The following is a 22,565-nucleotide window of genomic DNA, read 5'->3' on the forward strand; positions in this document are numbered from 1 at the left end:
ATCTGTGTAATCTGAGGGAAATATGTGTCTCTAATATGGTCATACATTGGGCAGTAGGTTAGGAAGTGCAGCTCAGTTGCCACCTCATTTTGTGTGCAGTGTGCACATAGCCTGTATATAGTGTGCACATAGCTCTTTTTTGGATTTTGATAATTAGTGGGTATTGGCCTAATTATGCTCTGCATGCATTATTTGGTGTTCTACGTTGTACACGGAGGATATTTTTTCAGAATTATACATGCAGAGTCTCAATTTGGTGTTTGTCCCATTTTGTGAAATCTTGGTTGGTGAGCGGACCCCAGACCTCACAACCATGACGGGCAATGGGTTCTATAACTGATTCAAGTAATTTTAGCCAGATCCTAATTGGTATGTCAAATTTTATGTTCCTTTTGATGGCATAGAATGCCCTTCTTGCCTTGTATCTCAGATCGTTCACAGCATTGTGGAAGTTACCTGTGGCGCTGATGTTTAGGCCAAGGTATGTATAGTTTTTTGTGTGCTCAAAGGGCAATGGTGTCTAGATGGAATTTGTATTTGTGGTCCTGGCGACTGGACCTTTTTTGGAACACCATTATTTTGGTCTTACTGAGATTTACGAATCTGTGCAGAATATCTAGGTGCTGCTGTAGGCCCTCCTTGGTTGGTGACAGAAGCACCAGATCATCAGCAAACAGTAGACATTTGACGTCAGATTCTAGTAGGGTGAGGCCGGGTGCTGCAGACTTTTCTAGTGCCCGCGCCAATTCGTTGATATATATGTTGAAGAGGGTGGGGCTTAAGCTGCATCCCTGTCTCACCCCACGGCCTTTTGGGAAGAAATGTGTGTGTTTTTTGCCTATTTTAACCGCACACTTGTTGTTTGTGTACATGGATTTTATAATGTCTTATGTTTTACCCCAACACCACTTTCCATCAATTTGTATAGCAGACCCTCATGCCAAATTGAGTCGAAGGCTTTTTTGAAATCAACAAAGCATGAGAAGACTTTGCCTTTGTTTTGGTTTGTTTGGTTGTCAATTAGGGTGTGCAGTGTGAATACATGGTCTATTGTACGGTAATTTGTTAAAAAGCCAATTTGACATTTGCTCAGTACATTGTTTTCATTGAGGAAATGTACGAGTCTGCTGTTAATGATAATGCAGAGGATTTTCCCAAGGTTGCTGTTGACGCATATCCCACAGTAGTTATTGGGGTCAAATTTGTCTCCACTTTTGTGGATTGGGGTGATCAGTCCTTGGTTCCAAATATTGGGGAAGATGTCAGAGCTAAGCTCTCTCTCTGCCCCTCTCTCTGTTGCTTTCTCTCTCTCAGAGCACTCAGTAGAGTGGCAGTAGTGAGCCGAGAGCCTCCCTCAACCTTTTACAGTGGTAACAGAGGGGCCTGTGTCTCTTTCACTGGGCTAAGTGCTGCACTCAATCGGCAGTTAACTGTTGGTAAAACAAGCCCCGCCGCACACAATACTCCTACATTTACTGTATGTTGTCTAAAAAACAGGGGGATTAAGGACAGGAGACAGTGTGTGTGTGTGTGTGTGTGTGTGTGTGTGTGTGTGTGTGTGTGTGTGTGTGTGTGTGTGTGTGTGTGTGTGTGTGTGTGTGTGTGTGTGTGTGTGTGTGTGTGTGTGTGTGTGTGTGTGTGTGTGTGTGTGTGTGTGTGTGTGTGTGTGAATGGAGTCGGGAGTCCTGTATCTGAAGAGTGAAATGACTGTGTCTAACGTTCACTCCTCCAACACTGCCTCTGGTTAGCAGAACCTAGTATGACCCAGGACTTTAGAACAGGTAACAATAGTTATTATATGGGTTTGATAGTAGCAGATCAAACCAAGTTAGCCATCACATGATTTGATTATGGCTTTGAGAATATTGAAAGACAGACAGACAGACTGTGTGCGATGTGGCTGTGTCCATACTGTAAACGCTGCATGCTGAGTGTTAAGGTAAGCTGCTGTACCTCATGTATAATGAATGGTTGCAGGGAGGGAGGGGACCCAGCCCAGCCCTCTCACCTGTCACGTATCTCGTGTGTGTGTGTGTGTGTGTGTGTGTGTGTGTGTGTGTGTGTGTGTGTGTGTGTGTGTGTGTGTGTGTGTGTGTGTGTGTGTGTGTGTGTGTGTGTATGTGTGTGTGTGTGTGTGTGTGTGTGTGTGTGTGTGTGTGTGTGTGTGTACTGTGTGTGTGTGTGTGTGTACTGTGTGTGTGTGTGTACTGTATGTGTGTGTGCCCATGCATGCATTTGTAGCCTAACGGTAGCCTAGTGGTTAAGAGGGTTGGGCCAGTAACTGAAAAGTCACTGGTTCGAATCCCTGAGATGACTAGGTGATAAACTGGTTGATGTCCCTTTGAGCAAGGCATTTAACCCTAATTACTCCTGTAAGTTGTTCTGGATAAGAGTGTCTGCTAAATGTAAAAATGCCTGTGTTTTTGTTAACATGCTGTTATGAATGGTCATTACTCTATAATGAAGCTTTAGTATACCAATCCACTGTTTTCTGTTCCTCTCTGTCTGCAGGAAACGGTAGAACATGTCTTCCTCGTCATTTTCACTATAGAGACCTTCCTGAAGATTATCGCCTATGGTTTAGTGGCGCACCAGAACGCGTATGTGAGAAACGGATGGAACATGCTGGATTTTGTCATCGTCGTTGTAGGGTAAGTATCTCCAAGATTCCTTACTCTCCAGCCGCTCATGCCACATGGAATTCATCTGATGAGCAGAACGTGGATAGTTTTTACCATAACACTTTTTTCCTGCTTGTGATGTGTCCAGGCCTTTTTTGTGTTTCAGTTTGGGGTTCGAATTTGAACTGCAGTTCCTCGTTTGAACTCAATGGTTTGCTGTGTACAGTATCTTTCAGCCTGACTTTGTGCTTGTTTGTGACAGTGGTTGAGTTGGACTTCTTTAAGCCTCCATCCTCTCCAGTCAGTATGCGTCCCAAATAGCACCTTATTCTCTATATAGTTCACTACTTTTGACCAGCGCCCTTGTCAAAAGTAGTGCACTTATTATATAGGGAATAGGGTGCCATTTGGAACATATCCACAGTCAGTGGCCCAGTCCTAAGAGATACTCTCATCCAGCTACAATATACAGTATGACCTAGAAAAGACATGGAGGATAAATCACAGCTTTACCACCACTGGAGTGACTCACCATCTCACCCCATATTCCATCTCATCGCTCCCTCCTTCTCTCGCCCACCCTCTCTCTCTCCCTCCTCTCTAACTCCATACTCTCTCCTCTCTCATTCCCTATTTATCTCTCTCTCCCTCTCCCTCTTTCTCTCTTCTATACCTCTACATTTTTCTCTTCCTCTCTGTCCCACCCTTCTCTCCCTCTCCTCCTCTATCTCCCTCCCTCCCTCCCTCCAATACAAACACAGTCCAGTAGGTAGCTAGGTCAAATCTATGTCTGTAAGCGGCATGCAGGGTTGATCTGTCATGCAGTCAGATGCAGAGCGATGCATCCTGTTAGGATGACTGACTGACTGACTGACTGACTGACTGACTGACTGACTGACTGACTGACTGACTGACAATAAACAAGTATTTTTTTTATTTTTTTATTTTACCGTTATTTTACCAGGTAAGTTGACTGAGAATACGTTCTCATTTGCAGCAACGACCTGGGGAATAGTTACAGGGGAGAGGAGGGGGATGAATGAGCCAATTGTAAACTGGGGATTATTAGGTGACCATGATGGTTTGAGGGCCAGATTGGGAATTTAGCCAGGACACCGGGGTTAACACCCCTACTCTTACGATAAGTGCCATGGGATCTTTAAGTAAGTATAGTATCCCCACAACTGAATTGGACACTTTGAAGTACTGCACACAGGTCAAAGGACCGCACAAACTATGTGATGTCAGATCAAATGGTAAGATTGCTTCATTGGGATCTGACATGATTATTAGCATTTAGAATCTTAAATTCTAAAAAAAGGCCAAAAGTACTCTACAAGAATGTAAATATACAGTATATAATACAAGTGGTATTCTAGTTTGGTATTGTATTGTATTCTGATGGTATTCTATTTTGGTATTCTATTATATTCTAATGGTATTCTATTTTGGTATTCTATTCTATTTTTCTCTAATGGTGTTCTATTTTGGTATTCTATTCTAGTCTAATGGTATTCTATTTTGGTATTCTATTCTATTTTACTCTAATGGTGTTCTATTTTGGTATTCTATTCTATTCTGATGGTATTCTATTTTGGTATTCTATTCTATTCTAATGGTATTCTATTTTGGTATTCTATTCTATTTTACTCTAATTTACTCTAATGGTGTTCTATGTTGGTATTCTATTCTATTCTAATGGTATTCTATTTTGGTATTCTATTCTATTCTGATGGTATTCTATTTTTGTATTCTATTCTATTCTGATGGTATTCTATTTTGGTAATCTATTCTATTCTGATGGTATTCTATTTTGGTATTCTATTCTATTCTGATGGTATTCTATTTTGGTATTCTATTCTATTCTGATGGTATTCTATTTTGGTAATCTATTCTGATGGTATTCTATTTTGGTATTCTATTCTATTCTGATGGTATTCTATTTTGGTATTCTATTCTATTCAAATGGTATTCTATTTTGGTATTCTATTCTATTCAAATGGTATTCTATTTAAGTGATAATGCCAGAGAATCTGTGCCAATATATCCTCCAAACACCGTCTTCTCGGGCATTATCACTTTTATACAACTGGTTACCAACATATTCAAATAATGTTGACATATTTGAATTAGAAACGTTATTTTGATTAAGCTATTCATATTATTTCATCCCTCCACAAGGTATAATCCCAAAACAAATCTAGGGTTGCTACACAAGCCGGCTGGTTGTTCGTTCTATTGGTTTGATTGCCAGAGAAGCGACCCAGTCGTTCAGTCTTTTTGTTCTGTATTTATGGACGCGACCCAGTCTTTCGTTCTAAATGTTCCATTGCCATACTGGCTGGCAATGTTCTAATCCCTTGCTTGCTAGCTAGCCAACTATGGCTAACTTAGTCACGTCAAACAGTGCAGCCAGAATAACAACAGTAGCTGCATTTGTTTAAGCTGTTTTCTAGTGACATTTATTTGGATACATCCATGACAATGAGCTAATGAGGCTTGATTTTGACTGGCATAGAAAACGTGCTCTCGTCAGGACACTGTTGTTCAGAGGAGCTAGCCAACAACACAACTAACACAATCACTTCAAACTGAAGCTGGAAATACTGCAAACTAGCTGCACTTTGCTTTGTTTCACCTTTTTTCAAATTACATTTCTTTGTATATATCTATAAAAAATTATGCCAGCTGATTTATGATTTCGACTGGCTGAGAATCGCTGCCTGCCTCTCTCTCGCTCTCGTCCCGACCCCGACACGTTCATTAGTATGGGACAGCTGGAGATCGAATTTGAATATTGAAACAATGTTGCAAATGTCGGTGAGACAGACAGCAAGGTTTATACAAATCTCCGCTGTTGAAAACTAAATGTTAGTCTAAAAGAAATGTGAGAATGTCTAGATGCTTTTATAGTGGAGATCAAGTTTATAAATTGCTTGGCTGGGTTGATGAGACAGTGGATTGCGCAGTCAGATGGAACAGAGTAAATAGGCATTTTAACGTCATAGATTTAGCCTTGTGGAATGCGCTTTTAACCAATCAGCATTCAGGACCCACCTGTTGTATAATTTGGTATTCTATTCTATTCTGATGGTATTCTATTTTGGTATTCTATTCTATTCTGATGGTATTCTATTTTGGTATTTTATTATATTCTGATGGTTTTCTATTTTGGTATTTTATTCTATTCTGATGGTATTCTATTTTGGTATTCTATTCTATTCTGAGGATATTCTATTTTGGTTTTCTATTCTATTCTGATGATATTCTATTTTGGTATTCTATTCTATTCTGATGATATTCTATTTTGGTATTTTATTCTATTCTGATGGTATTCTATTCATGTGAACAGATGAGTGACACGTCAAACACCTCAGTTAATTTATCCACTCTGATTCAGTCCAACATCAGTTAGCTACAGCTGCTGCAGCAGTCTGTGATTGTAGCCCTGAAGTATGACCCTCTATGGCCCTCCAGGCCTCAATTGGCAGCTCCATTCAGCCCATTTAGTGCCTTCTGCTGCCCAGCTTTGACGTGATGTGCTGGGATAATTTCTCCTATTGGCTAGGTGAGGACAGGTTAACTGACTAGAATTAAGCAGACTCTTTTTTTGCTATAGGATGTTCACTATTCACTCAGCCCATACACTACAGTATTGCATTGCATTTTCACCTGGTATTGTTGTGTGTGTGTGTATGTTTGTTGATTTATTCATGTTTTAATGAGCTGTGTCTTTGTTGTCTATGTAGTTTGTACATGGGTTCAATATATTTGTGCTATATTTTTCAGCTTGTGTTCTTCTTATTAATTTGTTACTGCAATCTTACAAACAGATATTATATTCAGTGTGAAGCTTAAAAGTCATATGGTGATTTGCTGTATCAGTAGATACCTATGTATAGTGGATATATTTGACTGCTGTCTATACATGCAGCTTACAGTACAGGTGTATCATAAACAAGTGACTTTTCAAAATGCCTGTGCTGCAGCATTGGTAAATTGTTAATGTGACAAACTGTGCTTAGCAGCAAGTTGGTCTGCAATCATCTAACAATAACAGTGTAATAACATTTGATCTGAAGTGTAAAGAGTATCTGGAAGAATATAAAATAGTTTAAAAAATACAACAACAAAAAAGAGTAAAGAGTACCTTAAATAATCCCACAGCACACCATCCCAATAATATGTCAACTTTGAAATCTGAAATATTTCAACATTTTTCTCCAGACGTTGCAGTTACATCCACTTCTAGCAGAACTTTTTAACCAGCCCAACTGTATGCATCTCTAGTGTATTGGTCTGGGCCTGTATTTATAAAGCATCTCAGAGTAGGACTGCTAGTTTATTTTGTATTTGTTTTACCTTTGTTTATCTAGGCAAGTCAGTTAGAACAAATTCTTATTTACAATGAGAGCCTAGAAACAGTGAGTTAACTGCCTTGTTCAGGGGCAGAACGACAGATTTTTACCTTGTCAGCTCGGGGCTGATCTAGCAACCTTTCGGTTACTGGTCCAACACTCTAACCACTAGGCTACCTGCCGCCAAGTCTAGGATGAGTTTTGCCTTTCAGATCATAAGGAATAAGATTGCATAAACCGGGGGAACCTGATCCTAGCTCCTACTCTGAGACTCTTTATGGATTCGGGCCCTTAATCAAAAGCTCCAATCCTGTAACGTATTCTCATTCTTTCTGCTGTAATTCTATACAGACTGTTCAGTATTGTCCTAGAGCTTTTTACCTGTAACATTCTCTTTCTGATGTGTTTTCTGTAACACGTTTCCTCTGGTGTTTCTCTGCAGACTGTTCAGTGTTGTCCTGGAGCTTTTGACCAAAGACTCTGTAGAGACGAAGGAGGAGGCAGAGGCGGGTGCGGCTGCGGCGGCGGCGGCGGCAGCGCTCCACCCCTCCGCGCACGGCCACGGGGGAAAGTCGGGCGGCTTCGACGTCAAAGCCCTCCGAGCCTTCCGTGTACTGCGACCCCTACGCCTGGTCTCAGGAGTGCCCAGTGAGTTACTGCTATCTGACCCTTCACCTTTGACCCCACAACAACACCGACCAGACCTGGGTTCAAATACTATTTGAGATAATTTCAAGTACTTTATCTGGGCTTGATTGGGCTTGCCTGACACAATGGAATAGAATAGTTACAAGGAGTACAAACCCCGTCCATCTGGCACTCCAGGCAGGCTAAAGCAAATTTGAAAGATTTGAAATAGTATTTCAACCTCGGTCTGACACGAATACAGTGTTGTGTTTATTGTTGTGAGTGCTGACTGTCGACCCCCATGATGAAACAGGCACAGCAATCTCTATTGACCTAGAGGTTAACCTGTGAAAGTCACTGCATAACACACACCAATAAATAACACTGCGGAAAACTGTGACCTGATATAACTGGTATTACCTCTATAAGGTTCAATTCAGTCTTCCTCAATCTTGTCTCCTCCACCATTTTGTCTTGATGCCCCCCCCCCCCCCCCCCCCCCCCGTGGTCATGTATGGTTCAGTGGCTAGGAAAATTGCGCTACAGTAGGAACGTTAAGGTGATAGGTTTGATTCCTGTGGCTTCGAATCCCACATCCGCATAATGAAAAAGTTTACTCTACAGTTCTTTACTGTATGTTGTTCTGGAGAAAAATGTGCCAAAGTTACATATGTATTAGAAGTCTGCTTCTGTCCTGACTGTCCCTCCTCAGCCCAAACCAGCCCAGCCGTTCCTCTCCATGACAGAAAGTGTTTCTCTCTCAGCTCAGACTATGTGTCTGTGGGGTGAAGACACTAACAGTAATATTTGACCATATGGTCTGTGTGCAGCCCCTCTGGAATGTTCTCTTAAAACAGGCTGTCCAAATCAATGCCCCAGAGACATGAGTTCTCCTGCGAGTGTATGTGTGTGTGTGTGTATGTGTGTGTGTGTGTGTGTGTGTGTGTGTGTGTGTGTGTGTGTGTGTGTGTGTGTGTGTGTGTGTGTGTGTGTGTGTGTGTGTGTCTCCCTCACAACCATGAAAAAAGACTCTTCGACATTCTGTCCAGATGCACATGCATGCACATGTTTACATACTGTACGACAAGGTTATTATAGTTTTGTGATTTTTTAATTCGTTTTGAGGTTTTTATTTGAAATTCTGATTATTTTCAGTTTTCATACTTGATTTACTCGTTTTTATTCAGTTTTAGTGCTATTTCAGAAGGTCCGGTCACACAAATTTCCTAGGTGGCAAAGGTCCGGATGGATATTGTTTTTATCAGCATAGTAACAAACCTTGCGACCCCAGACTGTTAAAACTATTCACACCCTTCTTGTTGGAAAAAAAATGTAGCAGACGTGGATTTTTTATTGTTGTTGTTCTTGTTGCAGGAAATTAGCTTTAAAACTGCTAATATACCAGAAGTTGAATCCTGACCGAACCCCCCCCCCCCCTCGCCCCCAAAAATAATGGCTGTCTCACTTTGTCTTTATCCTGAAATTCTTTGTGTGTGCTGTTCAGATGATTGGGTTTTTCCATTTTATATGTGTTCCACATACGCTGCCATCTCCTGACACTACAATACACTTGTTTTTGTCCTTTCCAGCAATGTACTCAAAACAATCCCATTGTCGTGTCTCTGAATGATTAAATGAGATGACAGGCTATTTTATCAAATAGATTACCGAACGTTTAATTGATTACGTGATTGAATTAAACCATGCAACAATTAACTGATTAAAACTTCTTATGGCTGCAATCCCGGTAACGGGATCGATATGACAACAGCCAGTGAAAGTGCAGGGCGCCAAATTCAAAAAACAGAAATCTCATAATTAAAATTCCTCAGACATACATGTGTCTTATACCATTTTAAAGGTAATCTTGTTGTTAATCCCACCAAAGTGTCCGATTTCAAATATGCTTTTCAGCGAAAGCACTACAAACGAGTATGTTAGGTCACACCAAACCACAATAAGCACAGCCATTTTTCCAGCGAAAGATAGCAGTCACAAAAAGCAGAAATATCGCTAAAATGAATCACTAACCTTTGATGATCTTCATCAGATGACACTCATAGGACTTCATGTTACACAATATATGCATGTTTTGTTTGATAAAGTTCGTTTTTATATAAAAAAATCTGAGTTTACATTGGCGCGTTACATTCACTAGTTCCAAAAACATCATTGATAGTGCATAGCCACATCGTTTCAACAGAAATACTCATCATAAATGTAGATGATAATACAAGTTATACACATGGAATTATAGATATACCTCTCCTTAATGCAACCGCTGTGTCAGATTTCAAAAAAACTTTACGGAAAAAGCAAACCATGCAATAATCTGAGACGGAGCTCAGAACAAGAGTCAAATTAGCCGCCATGTTGGAGTCAACAGAAACCAGAAAATACATGATAAATATTCCCTTGCCTTTGATGATCTTCATCACAATGCACTCCCAGGAATCCCAGGTCCACAATAAATGCTTGATTTGTTCGATAATGTCCGTTATTTATGTCCAATTAGCTACTTTGGTTAGCGCATTTGGTAAACAATTCCAAAGTCACAAAGCGCGTTCACTAAAACGTGACGAAATGTCAAAAAGTTCCGTAACTGTCAGTAGAAACATGTAAAACGATGTATTGAATCAATCTTTAGAATGTTGTTAACATACATCTTGAATAACGTTCCAACCGGAGAATTACATTGACTTCAGTTGAGCGATGGAACGGAGCTGCCTCTTACGTGAGCGAGCGTGGTGAAAGCGTGGTCACCTCATGGCAGTGGTTACTCATTCCTGTCTCCTTCGGCCCCCCTTCACAGTAGAGTCATCAGACAAAATTCTATTGACTGTTGACATCTAGTGGAAGCCGTAGGAAGTGAAAACTCATCCATATCTCGCTGTAATTTCAATGGGAGCTTGGTTGAAAATCTACCAGCCTCAGAAAAAATCCAAACAGGAAGTGGAACTTCTCAGGTTTTTGCCTGCCATATGAGTTCTGTTATACTCACAAACATAATTCAAACAGTTTTAGAAACTTCAGAGTGTTTTCTATCCAATACTAATAATACTATGCATATATTAGTAACTATGACTGAGGAGCAGGCCGTTTACTCTGGGCACCTCTATGCACCTTTCATCCAAGCTACTCAATACTGCCCCTGCAGCCATAAGAAGTTAATAACCTGGGGCACCACAGAAGAGTGTTTATAGAGCTGCTGTCTTCTGAATAAACTCTTAAAGATCTGACGATCTTTTTTATCAATAGCAGTCAATTGTTAATTGTCACCTTATTCAGTCTCATTCTCAATGTCATAAAGTACTTGGTTTTCTGCACGAACCCTGGCTAACAAGTTGAATCAGCAATACACAAATTGGCTTAATTATTTATTTACTAAATACCTAAATAATCACACAGAATTACATATATATATATACACAGGATAGATCATACATCGATTACTACTCATGTCATGAAAAGTCCCTAGTGGACTAACCCGATGTGATGGCTGATAACACAAAGGAAGGGGGGACAAAGGAAGGGAGGGACAAAGGAATTGGGTCTCTATTGGATCTTGAGAAGCTATGCTACCGTAAATACAGAATCTTATGCATTCTAATAACCGCTCATTCGGGAAAAGGAAAATGCAAGATATATGTTTACTCTGAGCTGCGCTTCGATAGATGGGTCGAAGATGGAAGATTGGTTTGCCCAGCAGAGATCGCCATTGTCCTTTGAAGAATCTTTCTGGTCGTAGTGTTGTAGAGCAGATGCGTTGAAGTACACTGTCGTTCTTAGGAGATTGTCTGTCCTTTCTTAGGCCACGTACGTTTACAGCTGCAGCTGATAACTCAACGTCGAGAATGTATCACTTCTTCTTTAGTGAATAATAGTTCAAAGTTCATACTAAGTTGCCATAATCAGCTCGTGCTGTATTCTGGCTGGTCTAGTCGAAATTCACAATTCCAACGTGATGATCGTCACCTCCACGTTGAAATTCGCCCACCTAAACATTAGGAAAGCAGTCCTCACATTTCTGGAACTAAATGTTAATGATCGTTACGGGGGCTTTTGTACTGGGGAGGAGAAGGGGCGTGTTTCATCCTTCTAACCAATGTCTGTGCTCCCGTGGGTGGGGTTACTGATTGAGCATAAGTTTACTTATGAAACAATTCTCTAATTTAGAAGCTAAAATCACATTTTATCTTCTCACAAATAGTTTCATGTTTAATCACATATATTTTGCAAGATTTTGAAATAAATCTGATAACTAGAATGTGTAGACTTTCAAAGATACAATTACGTGGTCCTATCATCAGTAAAAATCTACCAAAACAATGACTGATCTGACATCATATTCTTTAAGTACCAACGGACCCTTCCATTACAGAAATATTGTCTCATTGTTCAACTTTCTGATGTTACTATCCTGTAGAGTCTTTCTCTGTGGTAGCAAAGGTCTTTCCAAAAGTCCATTCTGTAGAGTGGAGAGAGAGAGTTTCTGTATTTATCGGGGGGTCATAAAGCAGTGGGGGTGGAGAGAGAAAATGGGTTTTATGACCCTCACCAAACAGGGCAAAGTCATGACAGTCCCCCTCTGTTGGGTTCAATCTTGCGATTATCCTGCAAGTTGCAAACCAAAATAAAAATGACCGTGAGTTGTCCTGGTTGTGGGTCATTGTTGCGGTCCCCCTCTGGTAGTTTACCTTTGTAAGGCTTTCTGGAAGCTGCAAAGCACCACAGGAATGGCCAGGGGATGTCTGGTTTGGGGATCGCCGTTCTGGACCTGTCATCTGGTCATCCAGACTAGAAGATCTGGGCAGTATGTTAACAACAACCCACATGAAACCATACAGGGCTTTGCCTTTTGCGACCGACCACTGCTGGTGTTGGGTTTGCTGCCGCCATTGTTCACACCTAGGGTTCAGGCTCACACTCCGCGCTCGCCCTCAAATTTCTTCCCTTTTAGCTACTGATAGCTAGTGATAGTGATGAACAAGCTAGGCCTATTTGAAACATTGCCATCTACTAGCAGCATTTACCCACCAGATTCAGAGGCTTCAAAGCCCCATCAGAAGAAAAAAAACATAACATTTTTGCCCAAAGTAAAAAAATAAATAATAATAATAATAAACATAATTTAATATTTTTTGTTGTTGTTGTTGTTTTTGTTAGTTTTGCAGTCATAGTTAATGGATTCAGTATAGTTTTAGTTTTTCAAATGTTTTTCTTAATATTTTTCCATTTTAGTTTTTATTTTAGTTTCAGTTTTACTAAAATAACCATTTACTATAATAACCTTATTATATGCACAGGCACACAAGTGCATTCACAAACAAACCACAAACCACATACCCACACACATACTTCATACAAACCCTCATAACATGAGTGGATTGGTGATCCAATGAGCCGTCCTCCCCATTTCTCCTCCCCACCAGCCTCAACTGACGAATACCAATTCAACCACATACAATATTACTGTAACACACACACACACACACACACACACACACACACACACACACACACACACACACACACACACACACACACACACACACACACACACACACACACACACACACACACATCTAGCTATGTCTTCCCTATCTAACCTGTATGTTTGACTCTCTGTAGGTTTACAGGTTGTGTTGAACTCCATTATTAAAGCCATGGTCCCTCTCCTCCACATCGCGCTGCTGGTCCTGTTTGTCATCATCATCTACGCCATCATCGGCCTTGAGCTCTTCATTGGCAAAATGCACGCTACCTGCTTCTTCCCCAGCACAGGTAAGAGCGTGCGTGCGTGCGTGCGTGCGTACGTGCGTGCGTGCGTGTGTGTGTGTGTGTGTGTGTGTGTGTGTCTGCATCTTACCATCTGTGTGTGTACATGACTATTGCATTTGTATTTCAGTCTCCCTCTCAGTTTCTCTCTCTCTCTCCCCGCCCCCCTCTCTGTAGGCATGATAGCGGAGGATGACCCGGCTCCGTGTGCAATCTCAGGGCACGGGCGCCAATGTCCCATCAATGGCACCGAGTGCAGGGAGGGCTGGCACGGCCCCAACAACGGCATCACCAACTTTGACAACTTCCTGTTCGCCATGCTGACTGTGTTCCAGTGTATCACCATGGAGGGCTGGACAGACGTGCTCTACTGGGTGAGGCCCTCCCTATCATTCATATCATATTTCAGTCTGTGCCCTCTGCTCTCCCTGTGCGGTCTCTGTATGAACTTTGACCCACTCATTCCCTCTGAGAATTTGACTAAGCTGGTGTGTCAGTAGATTAGTCATTAGGCCTAGATGTTACTGACAATTAAATGTTAAAGATTCAGTCAAGCATTCCTCTATATATCTGAGTCCCAGAACCTTCCCTCACCTTTTTTATCACTCTGAACTGTAAAACTATATATAAATGCCTTGGTTTTTCCTTTCATCTTGCATTCTTAGCAAACAGTTATTCTCACCTTTCTCTACCTCGGACTATCCATTTTATTCTCTTTCTCTTCCTTCCCTCTTTCTTCTTCTTCTTTCCCCATCTCTCTTTGGTGACGGGTGCTCCTCCAGATGAATGATGCTATGGGTCTAGAGCTTCCATGGGTCTACTTTGTTTCTCTTGTCATCTTCGGCTCCTTCTTTGTTCTAAACCTGGTTCTGGGAGTGTTGAGCGGGTAAGACACCTCTGTCTGTCTGTCTGTCTGTCTGTCTGTCTGTCTGTCTGTCTGTCTGTCTGTCTGTCTGTCTGTCTGTCTGTCTGACTGACTGACTGTCTACCTGTCTGACTAACTGTCCACCTGTCTATCTGTCTACCTGTCCATGCGTCCGTCCGTCCGTATGTCTGCCTGCCTGTCTGTCTGACTGTCTACCTGTCTATCTGTCTACCTGTCCGACCGTCCGTCTGTCCGTCTGTCTGTCTGTCTATCTACCTGCCTGTCTGTCTGTCTGTCTGTCTGTCTGTCTGTCTGTCTGTCTACCTGGCTCTCTCTCTATGTCTGTCTGCCTGTCTGTCTCTCTCTGCCTGCCTGTCTTACCTGTCTGTCTGCCTACCTGTCTATCTGTCTGTCTGTATCTATAGGTCTGTCTGTTAACCTGCTGCTCTGGGCTCCAACAGGTGAACGACGCCATCGGCTTTGGAACGCCCGCCATCTACTTTGTTAGTCTGATCATTCTGGGCTCCTTTTTCGTGCTTAACCTTGTGCTGGGTGTTCTGAGTGGGTAAGAGGTGGTGGGGCTGTGTGCTGGGTGTTCTGAGTGGGTAAGAGGTGGTGGGGCTGTGTGCTGGGTGTTCTGAGTGGGTAAGAGGTGGTGGGGGCTGTGTGCTGGGTGTTCTGAGTGGGTAAGAGGTGGTGGGGCTGTGTGCTGGGTGTTCTGAGTGGGTCAGAGGTGGTGGGGGCTGTGTGCTGGGTGTTCTGAGTGGGTAAGAGGTGGTGGGGGCTGTGTGCTGGGTGTTCTGAGTGGGTCAGAGGTGGTGGGGGCTGTGTGCTGGGTGTTCTGAGTGGGTAAGAGGTGGTGGGGGCTGTGTGCTGGGTGTTCTGAGTGGGTAAGAGGTGGTGGGGCTGTGTGCTGGGTGTTCTGAGTGGGTCAGAGGTGGTGGGGGCTGTGTGCTGGGTGTTCTGAGTGGGTCAGAGGTGGTGGGGGCTGTGTGCTGGGTGTTCTGAGTAAGTCAGAGGTGGAGGGGGCTGTGTGCTGGGTGGTCTGAGTGGGTCAGAGGTGGTGGGGGCTGTGTGCTGGGTGTTCTGAGTGGGTAAGAGGTGGTGGGGCTGTGTGCTGGGTGTTCTGAGTGGGTCATTGGTGGTGGGTGCTGTGTGCTGGGTGCTCTGAGTGGGTCAGAGGTGGTGGGGACTGTGTGCTGGGTGTTCTGAGTGGGTCAGAGGTGGTGGGGGCTGTGTGCTGGGTGTTCTGAGTGGGTCAGAGGTGGAGGCGGCTGTGTGCTGGGTGTTCTGAGTGGGTCAGAGGTGGTGGGGACTGTGTGCTGGGTGTTCTGAGTGGGTCAGAGGTGGTGGGGGCTGTGTGCTGGGTGTTCTGAGTGGGTCAGAGGTGGTGGGGGCTGTGTGCTGGGTGTTCTGAGTGGGTCAGAGGTGGTGGGGACTGTGTGCTGGGTGTTCTGAGTGGGTCAGAGGTGGTGGGGGCTGTGTGCTGGGTGTTCTGAGTGGGTAAGAGGTGGTGGGGGCTGTGTGCTGGGTGCCAAATGCTCTGCAGTGGGGTGTGGGCTGTGTGTGTGTGCTGTGTGCATCGTGTTTGCTGTGCGCGGTGAGGTAAGGACAGACAATGGTGTGGCTTGCAGTGTGTGGTGTTGGGGAATGGTGAGAAAGTCTCAGGGAAACAGAGATGGAAATACTCAGTCACTGGTAATACAGTATTCCATTTTGATATATAATTCTGACTGACGCTGTTTACTGCCCTGGCAACCACCAGTATAACCTTTGTTGACCTCTCACTCATTTTGCGTTGTGTTTCCTCGTCTCAACAACCTATAGCAAAGGGAGCCGTTTCCCCCCACAATGAGATAAATTGATCTCATTCCTTGCCCTTCACTCCCTCCTCAGCCTCACTTCCTAATCTCTCTCTCTCTCTCTCTCTCTCTCTCTCTCTCTCTCTCTCTCTCTCTCTCTCTCTCTCTCTCTCTCTCTCTCTCTCTCTCTCTCTCTCTCTCTCTCTCTCTCTCTCTCTCTCTCTCTCTCTCTCTCTCCTAATGCATCAACCCAGTGTACTGCTGCTTCCATTCCCCTGCTTTGGGGAGGAAGTGTTAGTGGAGGTGGGGTGTTAGTTCATAATTAAGCAATAACGTGTGGTATATGACCAATATACCACGGCTAAGGGCTGTTAATAGCATGACGCAACACAGAGTGCCTGGATACAGCCCTTAGCCGTGGTACATTAGCCATATACCACAAACTCCCAAGGTACCTTACTGCTGTTATATACATGTCACCAGCGTAATTAGAACAGTAAACAGTAAAGTAGTTTTGCATCATACCCGTGGTATATTTAAGCAATAAGGCCCGACTGGGTGTGGTATATGACCAATATACCATGGCTTCTTAGGATTGACATAATGCAGACTTAGCCGTGGTATATTGGCTGTATACTACAAACCCCTAAGGTGCGTTATTGCTGTTATAATCTGGTTACTAACGTAGTTAGAAGAGTAAAAATATATGTTTTGTCATACCCATGGTATACGGTCTCATATACCACAGCTTTCAGCCAATCAGCTGAAAGCTGGGCTCGAACCACCCAGTTTATAATGTCTGATAGACCACGTATTTCAGCTAATCAGCATCTATGAGCCAAAATAGCGGTTTATAATTCTCACTACACCAGGGCTGAAAACCTAGAGGAGGGTAGCTCTCCAGGAACAGAGCTAGAGACCCCTGCACTACTCTATGGCTAGCAGCACTCTGAGGATGTGTGTTCTTTCTTAGCGGGGTCTGTTGGCGGTTGGCAATGTTCCCTGAAGGTTCTTCTCACTAGGTTATGACTCTCTCTATGATTTTTTATTTTTTCTTCAGATGTATTCGCGGAAGGTCATTTAAGAGAAAATTATATTACGGTTCCAATTAAGTTTGACATTCAGTAATTGTAGATGATTATAGTAATTAATATGTCATACTGTAATATGCTATGAGTGGGACTGATTATTCAAGTAGCAATTTACGTAGCAACAAGACCCACTGGGCAAAACAAAACAGCTAAAGGAACGTTTGTTTTTACAAATTGACATATTCATTTAAAATATGTCTACATGTTATATTTTCACATTCATAGCATATTATAGGCACTCCATCGTACATCTTTTGGTTTCCAAAATGTTCTAGGAATATCATTGAGATGTTCTATTGTAGTGTATTTGTAGACCTTTGTGAACACAATCCTCTGGGAACATTTTGACAACCACAATTCGTTGTGCTTCATTCCAAAGTGATGGCATCACTGTGTTACCCGCTCATTTGAATGACTGATCGTTTCCCTGAAGCTATTCCACCCACAATATTGGCCAGTGGTCATCAGCTTGCATGTGGTTTTGTGTGTGTTTCTGATTCCTGTGTGAAAATAGTATAACATTCTGAGTACATGCCAGTAACCACTCCCCCCATTGGTCTATCTCTGCATCATATTGATGTTCTGTTGTTATTGAAAGGTGTCCGTCCCCATCCAGTGGCTAGACTAGGGTTAGGAAGACTACACAGGCAATCAGAGGTCAAAAGTAGTGCACTATATAGGGAAGAGGGTGCCATTTGCGACAGTGATATAATAGAAGGAGCAGTTCTCCAGTGTATTGATGTGTTATACTGTTAGGAACTGGATACGCAGCCATGCATTGGTATCATATTGTCATCATGTTGACTGTCTGAAGGTCACAGTTGGATTGAGCACTCATTGCCCATTCAGTATGAACTGTATTACATTTTGTATACAAATTGTGTGGTGAGGCGTTACTGAGTCTGAGCATGTGTTTTGTGTGTGATTTTGCGTGTGGCGCATTTGTGTGTTTGTATGTTATGTATGCATTCACTAACGTGGGTGCATTCTGCGTGCCTGCCTGCGTGCGTGCGTGTGTGTGGTTGCATGTGTGTGCTTGCTTCTGTGTGTGTCTGTGCCCACAGAGAGTTCTCCAAGGAGAGAGAGAAGGCCAAGGCCAGAGGAGACTTCCAGAAGCTGAGAGAGAAGCAGCAGCTAGAGGAGGACCTGAAGGGCTACCTGGACTGGATTACTCAGGCCGAGGACATCGACCCTGACAACGAGGACGAGGAGGGCAACGAGGAGGGAAAACGCAACCGTAAGCACCCTACAACATACACACACATACTACCCTAAAACACACACACACACAAACATGTGCACACACAAACCGCACACTACACGCCACCCTAAATCACACACTACCCAAAAACATACACCCTATCTTAAAACACACACTACCCCAAAACATACACCCTATCTTAAAACACACACTACCCCAAAACATACACCCTATCTTAAAACACACACTACCCAAAAACATACACACTACCCCAAAACATACACACTACCCCAAAACATACACACTATCCTAAAACACACACTACCCCAAAACATACACCCTATCTTAAAACACACACTACCCCAAAACATACACCCTATCTTAAAACACACACTACCCCAAAACATACACCCTATCCCAAAATATACACACTACCCCAAAACATACACACTATCCTAAAACACACACTACCCCAAAACATACACCCTATCTTAAAACACACACTACCCCAAAACATACACACTACCCCAAAACATACACACTACCCCAAAACATACACCCTTTCTTAAAACACAGACTACCCCAAAACATGCACACTACCCCAAAACACACACTATCCTAAAACACACACTACCACAAAACATACACACTATCCTAAAACACACACTACCACAAAACATACACACTATCCTAAAACACACACTACCACAAAACATACACACTATCCCAAAACATACACACTACCACAAAACATACACACTATCCCAAAACATACACACTACCACAAAACATACACACTATCCCAAAACATACACACTATCCCAAAACATACACACTACCACAAAACATACACACTACCCCAAAACATACACACTATCCCAAAACACACACACACACTAAAGTACTACACACACCACACACACACAGCTAAGCAGATAATATAGATTTGGTGAGCCAGAGTCCCCTGTAATGTAGGTCAGTGTAGGGAGATGAAGCCAAAAGATCAAGGTTGTTTTAAAAAAAAAGATTACACACATAATCTGTGTCACGGCTGCGCTGTGAGTCAGGTGATTACACTCTCTCACTCTCTCTGTCTAGACACACACACACACACACACACACACACACACACACACACACACACACACACACACACACACACACACACACACACACACACACACACACACACACACACACACACACACACACACACACACACTCCTACATGTACAACTATATTAACCACTATATCTTGTAATCAGAAATGTTTCCAATATTGTTGTCAACTATTGTTCTGACTCTAAAGAGTATCTCTGTCAGGTTTGTGAGGTGCAGTATACAGCCTTCCTCAGTTCACACCATAGTCATGTTAGTGGAGCTCCAGTTGAGTTAGTCTGAGAAGGGAAAAAAGGGATAAATCATATTACTTGAGCAGAAGAAAGACTGTAATCCAAATCCTCTTTATATAAGCAGCACATGATGCAGAACAGAACAGCAAACTGTTACTGCCCCTCCATACAGCTTTAGTACTGTACCCTCCCTACCTGTCAACCAGATACTGTTACTGCCCCTCCATACAGCTTTAGTACTGTACCCTCCCTACCTGTCAACCAGATACTGTTACTGCCCCTCCATACAGCTTTAGTACTGTACCCTCCCTACCTGTCAACCAGATACTGTTACTGCCCCTCCATACAGCTTTAGTACTGTACCCTCCCTACCTGTCAACCAGATACTGTTACTGCCCCTCCATACAGCTTTAGTACTGTACCCTCCCTACATGTCAACCAGATACTGTTACTGCCCCTCCATACAGCTTTAGTACTGTACCCTCCCTACCTGTCAACCAGATACTGTTACTGCCCCTCCATACAGCTTTAGTACTGTACCCTCCCTACCTGTCAACCAGATACTGTTACTGCCCCTCCATACAGCTTTAGTACTGTACCCTCCCTACTTGTCAACCAGATACTGTTACTGCCCCTCCATACAGCTTTAGTACTGTACCCTCCCTACCTGTCAACCAGATACTGTTACTGCCCCTCCATACAGCTTTAGTACTGTACCCTCCCTACCTGTCAACCAGATACTGTTACTGCCCCTCCATACAGCTTTAGTACTGTACCCTCCCTACCTGTCAACCAGATACTGTTACTGCCCCTCCATACAGCTTTAGTACTGTACCCTCCCTACCTGTCAACCAGATACTGTTACTGCCCCTCCATACAGCTTTAGTACTGTACCCTCCCTAACTGTCAACCAGATACTGTTACTGCCCCTCCATACAGCTTTAGTACTGTACCCTCCCTACATGTCAACCAGATACTGTTACTGCCCCTCCATACAGCTTTAGTACTGTACCCTCCCTACCTGTCAACCAGATACTGTTACTGCCCCTCCATACAGCTTTAGTACTGTACCCTCCCTACCTGTCAACCAGATACTGTTACTGCCCCTCCATACAGCTTTAGTACTGTACCCTCCCTACCTGTCAACCAGATACTGTTACTGCCCCTCCATACAGCTTTAGTACTGTACCCTCCCTACCTGTCAACCAGATACTGTTACTGCCCCTCCATACAGCTTTAGTACTGTACCCTCCCTACCTGTCAACCAGATACTGTTACTGCCCCTCCATACAGCTTTAGTACTGTACCCTCCCTACCTGTCAACCAGATACTGTTACTGCCCCTCCATACAGCTTTAGTACTGTACCCTCCCTACCTGTCAACCAGATACTGTTACTGCCCCTCCATACAGCTTTAGTACTGTACCCTCCCTACCTGTCAACCAGATACTGTTACTGCCCCTCCATACAGCTTTAGTACTGTACCCTCCCTACCTGTCAACCAGATACTGTTACTGCCCCTCCATACAGCTTTAGTACTGTACCCTCCCTACATGTCAACCAGATACTGTTACTGCCCCTCCATACAGCTTTAGTACTGTACCCTCCCTACCTGTCAACCAGATACTGTTACTGCCCCTCCATACAGCTTTAGTACTGTACCCTCCCTACCTGTCAACCAGATACTGTTACTGCCCCTCCATACAGCTTTAGTACTGTACCCTCCCTACCTGTCAACCAGGTACTGTTACTGCCCCTCCATACAGCTTTAGTACTGTACCCTCCCTACATGTCAACCAGATACTGTTACTGCCCCTCCATACAGCTTTAGTACTGTACCCTCCCTACCTGTCAACCAGATACTGTTACTGCCCCTCCATACAGCTTTAGTACTGTACCCTCCCTACCTGTCAACCAGATACTGTTACTGCCCCTCCATACAGCTTTAGTACTGTACCCTCCCTACCTGTCAACCAGATACTGTTACTGCCCCTCCATACAGCTTTAGTACTGTACCCTCCCTACATGTCAACCAGATACTGTTACTGCCCCTCCATACAGCTTTAGTACTGTACCCTCCCTACCTGTCAACCAGATACTGTTACTGCCCCTCCATACAGCTTTAGTACTGTACCCTCCCTACCTGTCAACCAGATACTGTTACTGCCCCTCCATACAGCTTTAGTACTGTACCCTCCCTACCTGTCAACCAGATACTGTTACTGCCCCTCCATACAGCTTTAGTACTGTACCCTCCCTACCTGTCAACCAGATACTGTTACTGCCCCTCCATACAGCTTTAGTACTGTACCCTCCCTACCTGTCAACCAGATACTGTTACTGCCCCTCCATACAGCTTTAGTACTGTACCCTCCCTACCTGTCAACCAGATACTGTTACTGCCCCTCCATACAGCTTTAGTACTGTACCCTCCCTACCTGTCAACCAGATACTGTTACTGCCCCTCCATACAGCTTTAGTACTGTACCCTCCCTAACTGTCAACCAGATACTGTTACTGCCCCTCCATACAGCTTTAGTACTGTACCCTCCCTACATGTCAACCAGATACTGTTACTGCCCCTCCATACAGCTTTAGTACTGTACCCTCCCTACCTGTCAACCAGATACTGTTACTGCCCCTCCATACAGCTTTAGTACTGTACCCTCCCTACCTGTCAACCAGATACTGTTACTGCCCCTCCATACAGCTTTAGTACTGTACCCTCCCTACCTGTCAACCAGATACTGTTACTGCCCCTCCATACAGCTTTAGTACTGTACCCTCCCTACCTGTCAACCAGATACTGTTACTGCCCCTCCATACAGCTTTAGTACTGTACCCTCCCTACCTGTCAACCAGATACTGTTA

General features: G+C 43.5%; 1 protein-coding gene across 17 annotated transcripts in view; it reads left to right on the forward strand.

Annotated features, from left to right (window-relative positions):
• Positions 1-22,565, forward strand: part of cacna1da (calcium channel, voltage-dependent, L type, alpha 1D subunit, a) — a 127,748-nt gene that overhangs the window by 33,422 nt on the left and 71,761 nt on the right. For all 17 annotated transcript variants that reach the window (XM_055870041.1, XM_055870042.1, XM_055870043.1 and 14 more), the window contains exons 4-9: positions 2,512-2,651; positions 7,422-7,627; positions 13,238-13,390; positions 13,562-13,758; positions 14,167-14,270; positions 18,207-18,379. In XM_055870041.1, coding sequence (XP_055726016.1) covers positions 2,512-2,651; positions 7,422-7,627; positions 13,238-13,390; positions 13,562-13,758; positions 14,167-14,270; positions 18,207-18,379 — 973 coding nt within the window. The remainder of the gene's footprint in view (positions 1-2,511; positions 2,652-7,421; positions 7,628-13,237; positions 13,391-13,561; positions 13,759-14,166; positions 14,271-18,206; positions 18,380-22,565) is intronic.

Source organism: Salvelinus fontinalis, chromosome 18 (genome assembly GCF_029448725.1).
Source record: "Salvelinus fontinalis isolate EN_2023a chromosome 18, ASM2944872v1, whole genome shotgun sequence".
In the NCBI taxonomy this organism is placed as follows: Eukaryota; Metazoa; Chordata; class Actinopteri; order Salmoniformes; family Salmonidae; genus Salvelinus; species Salvelinus fontinalis.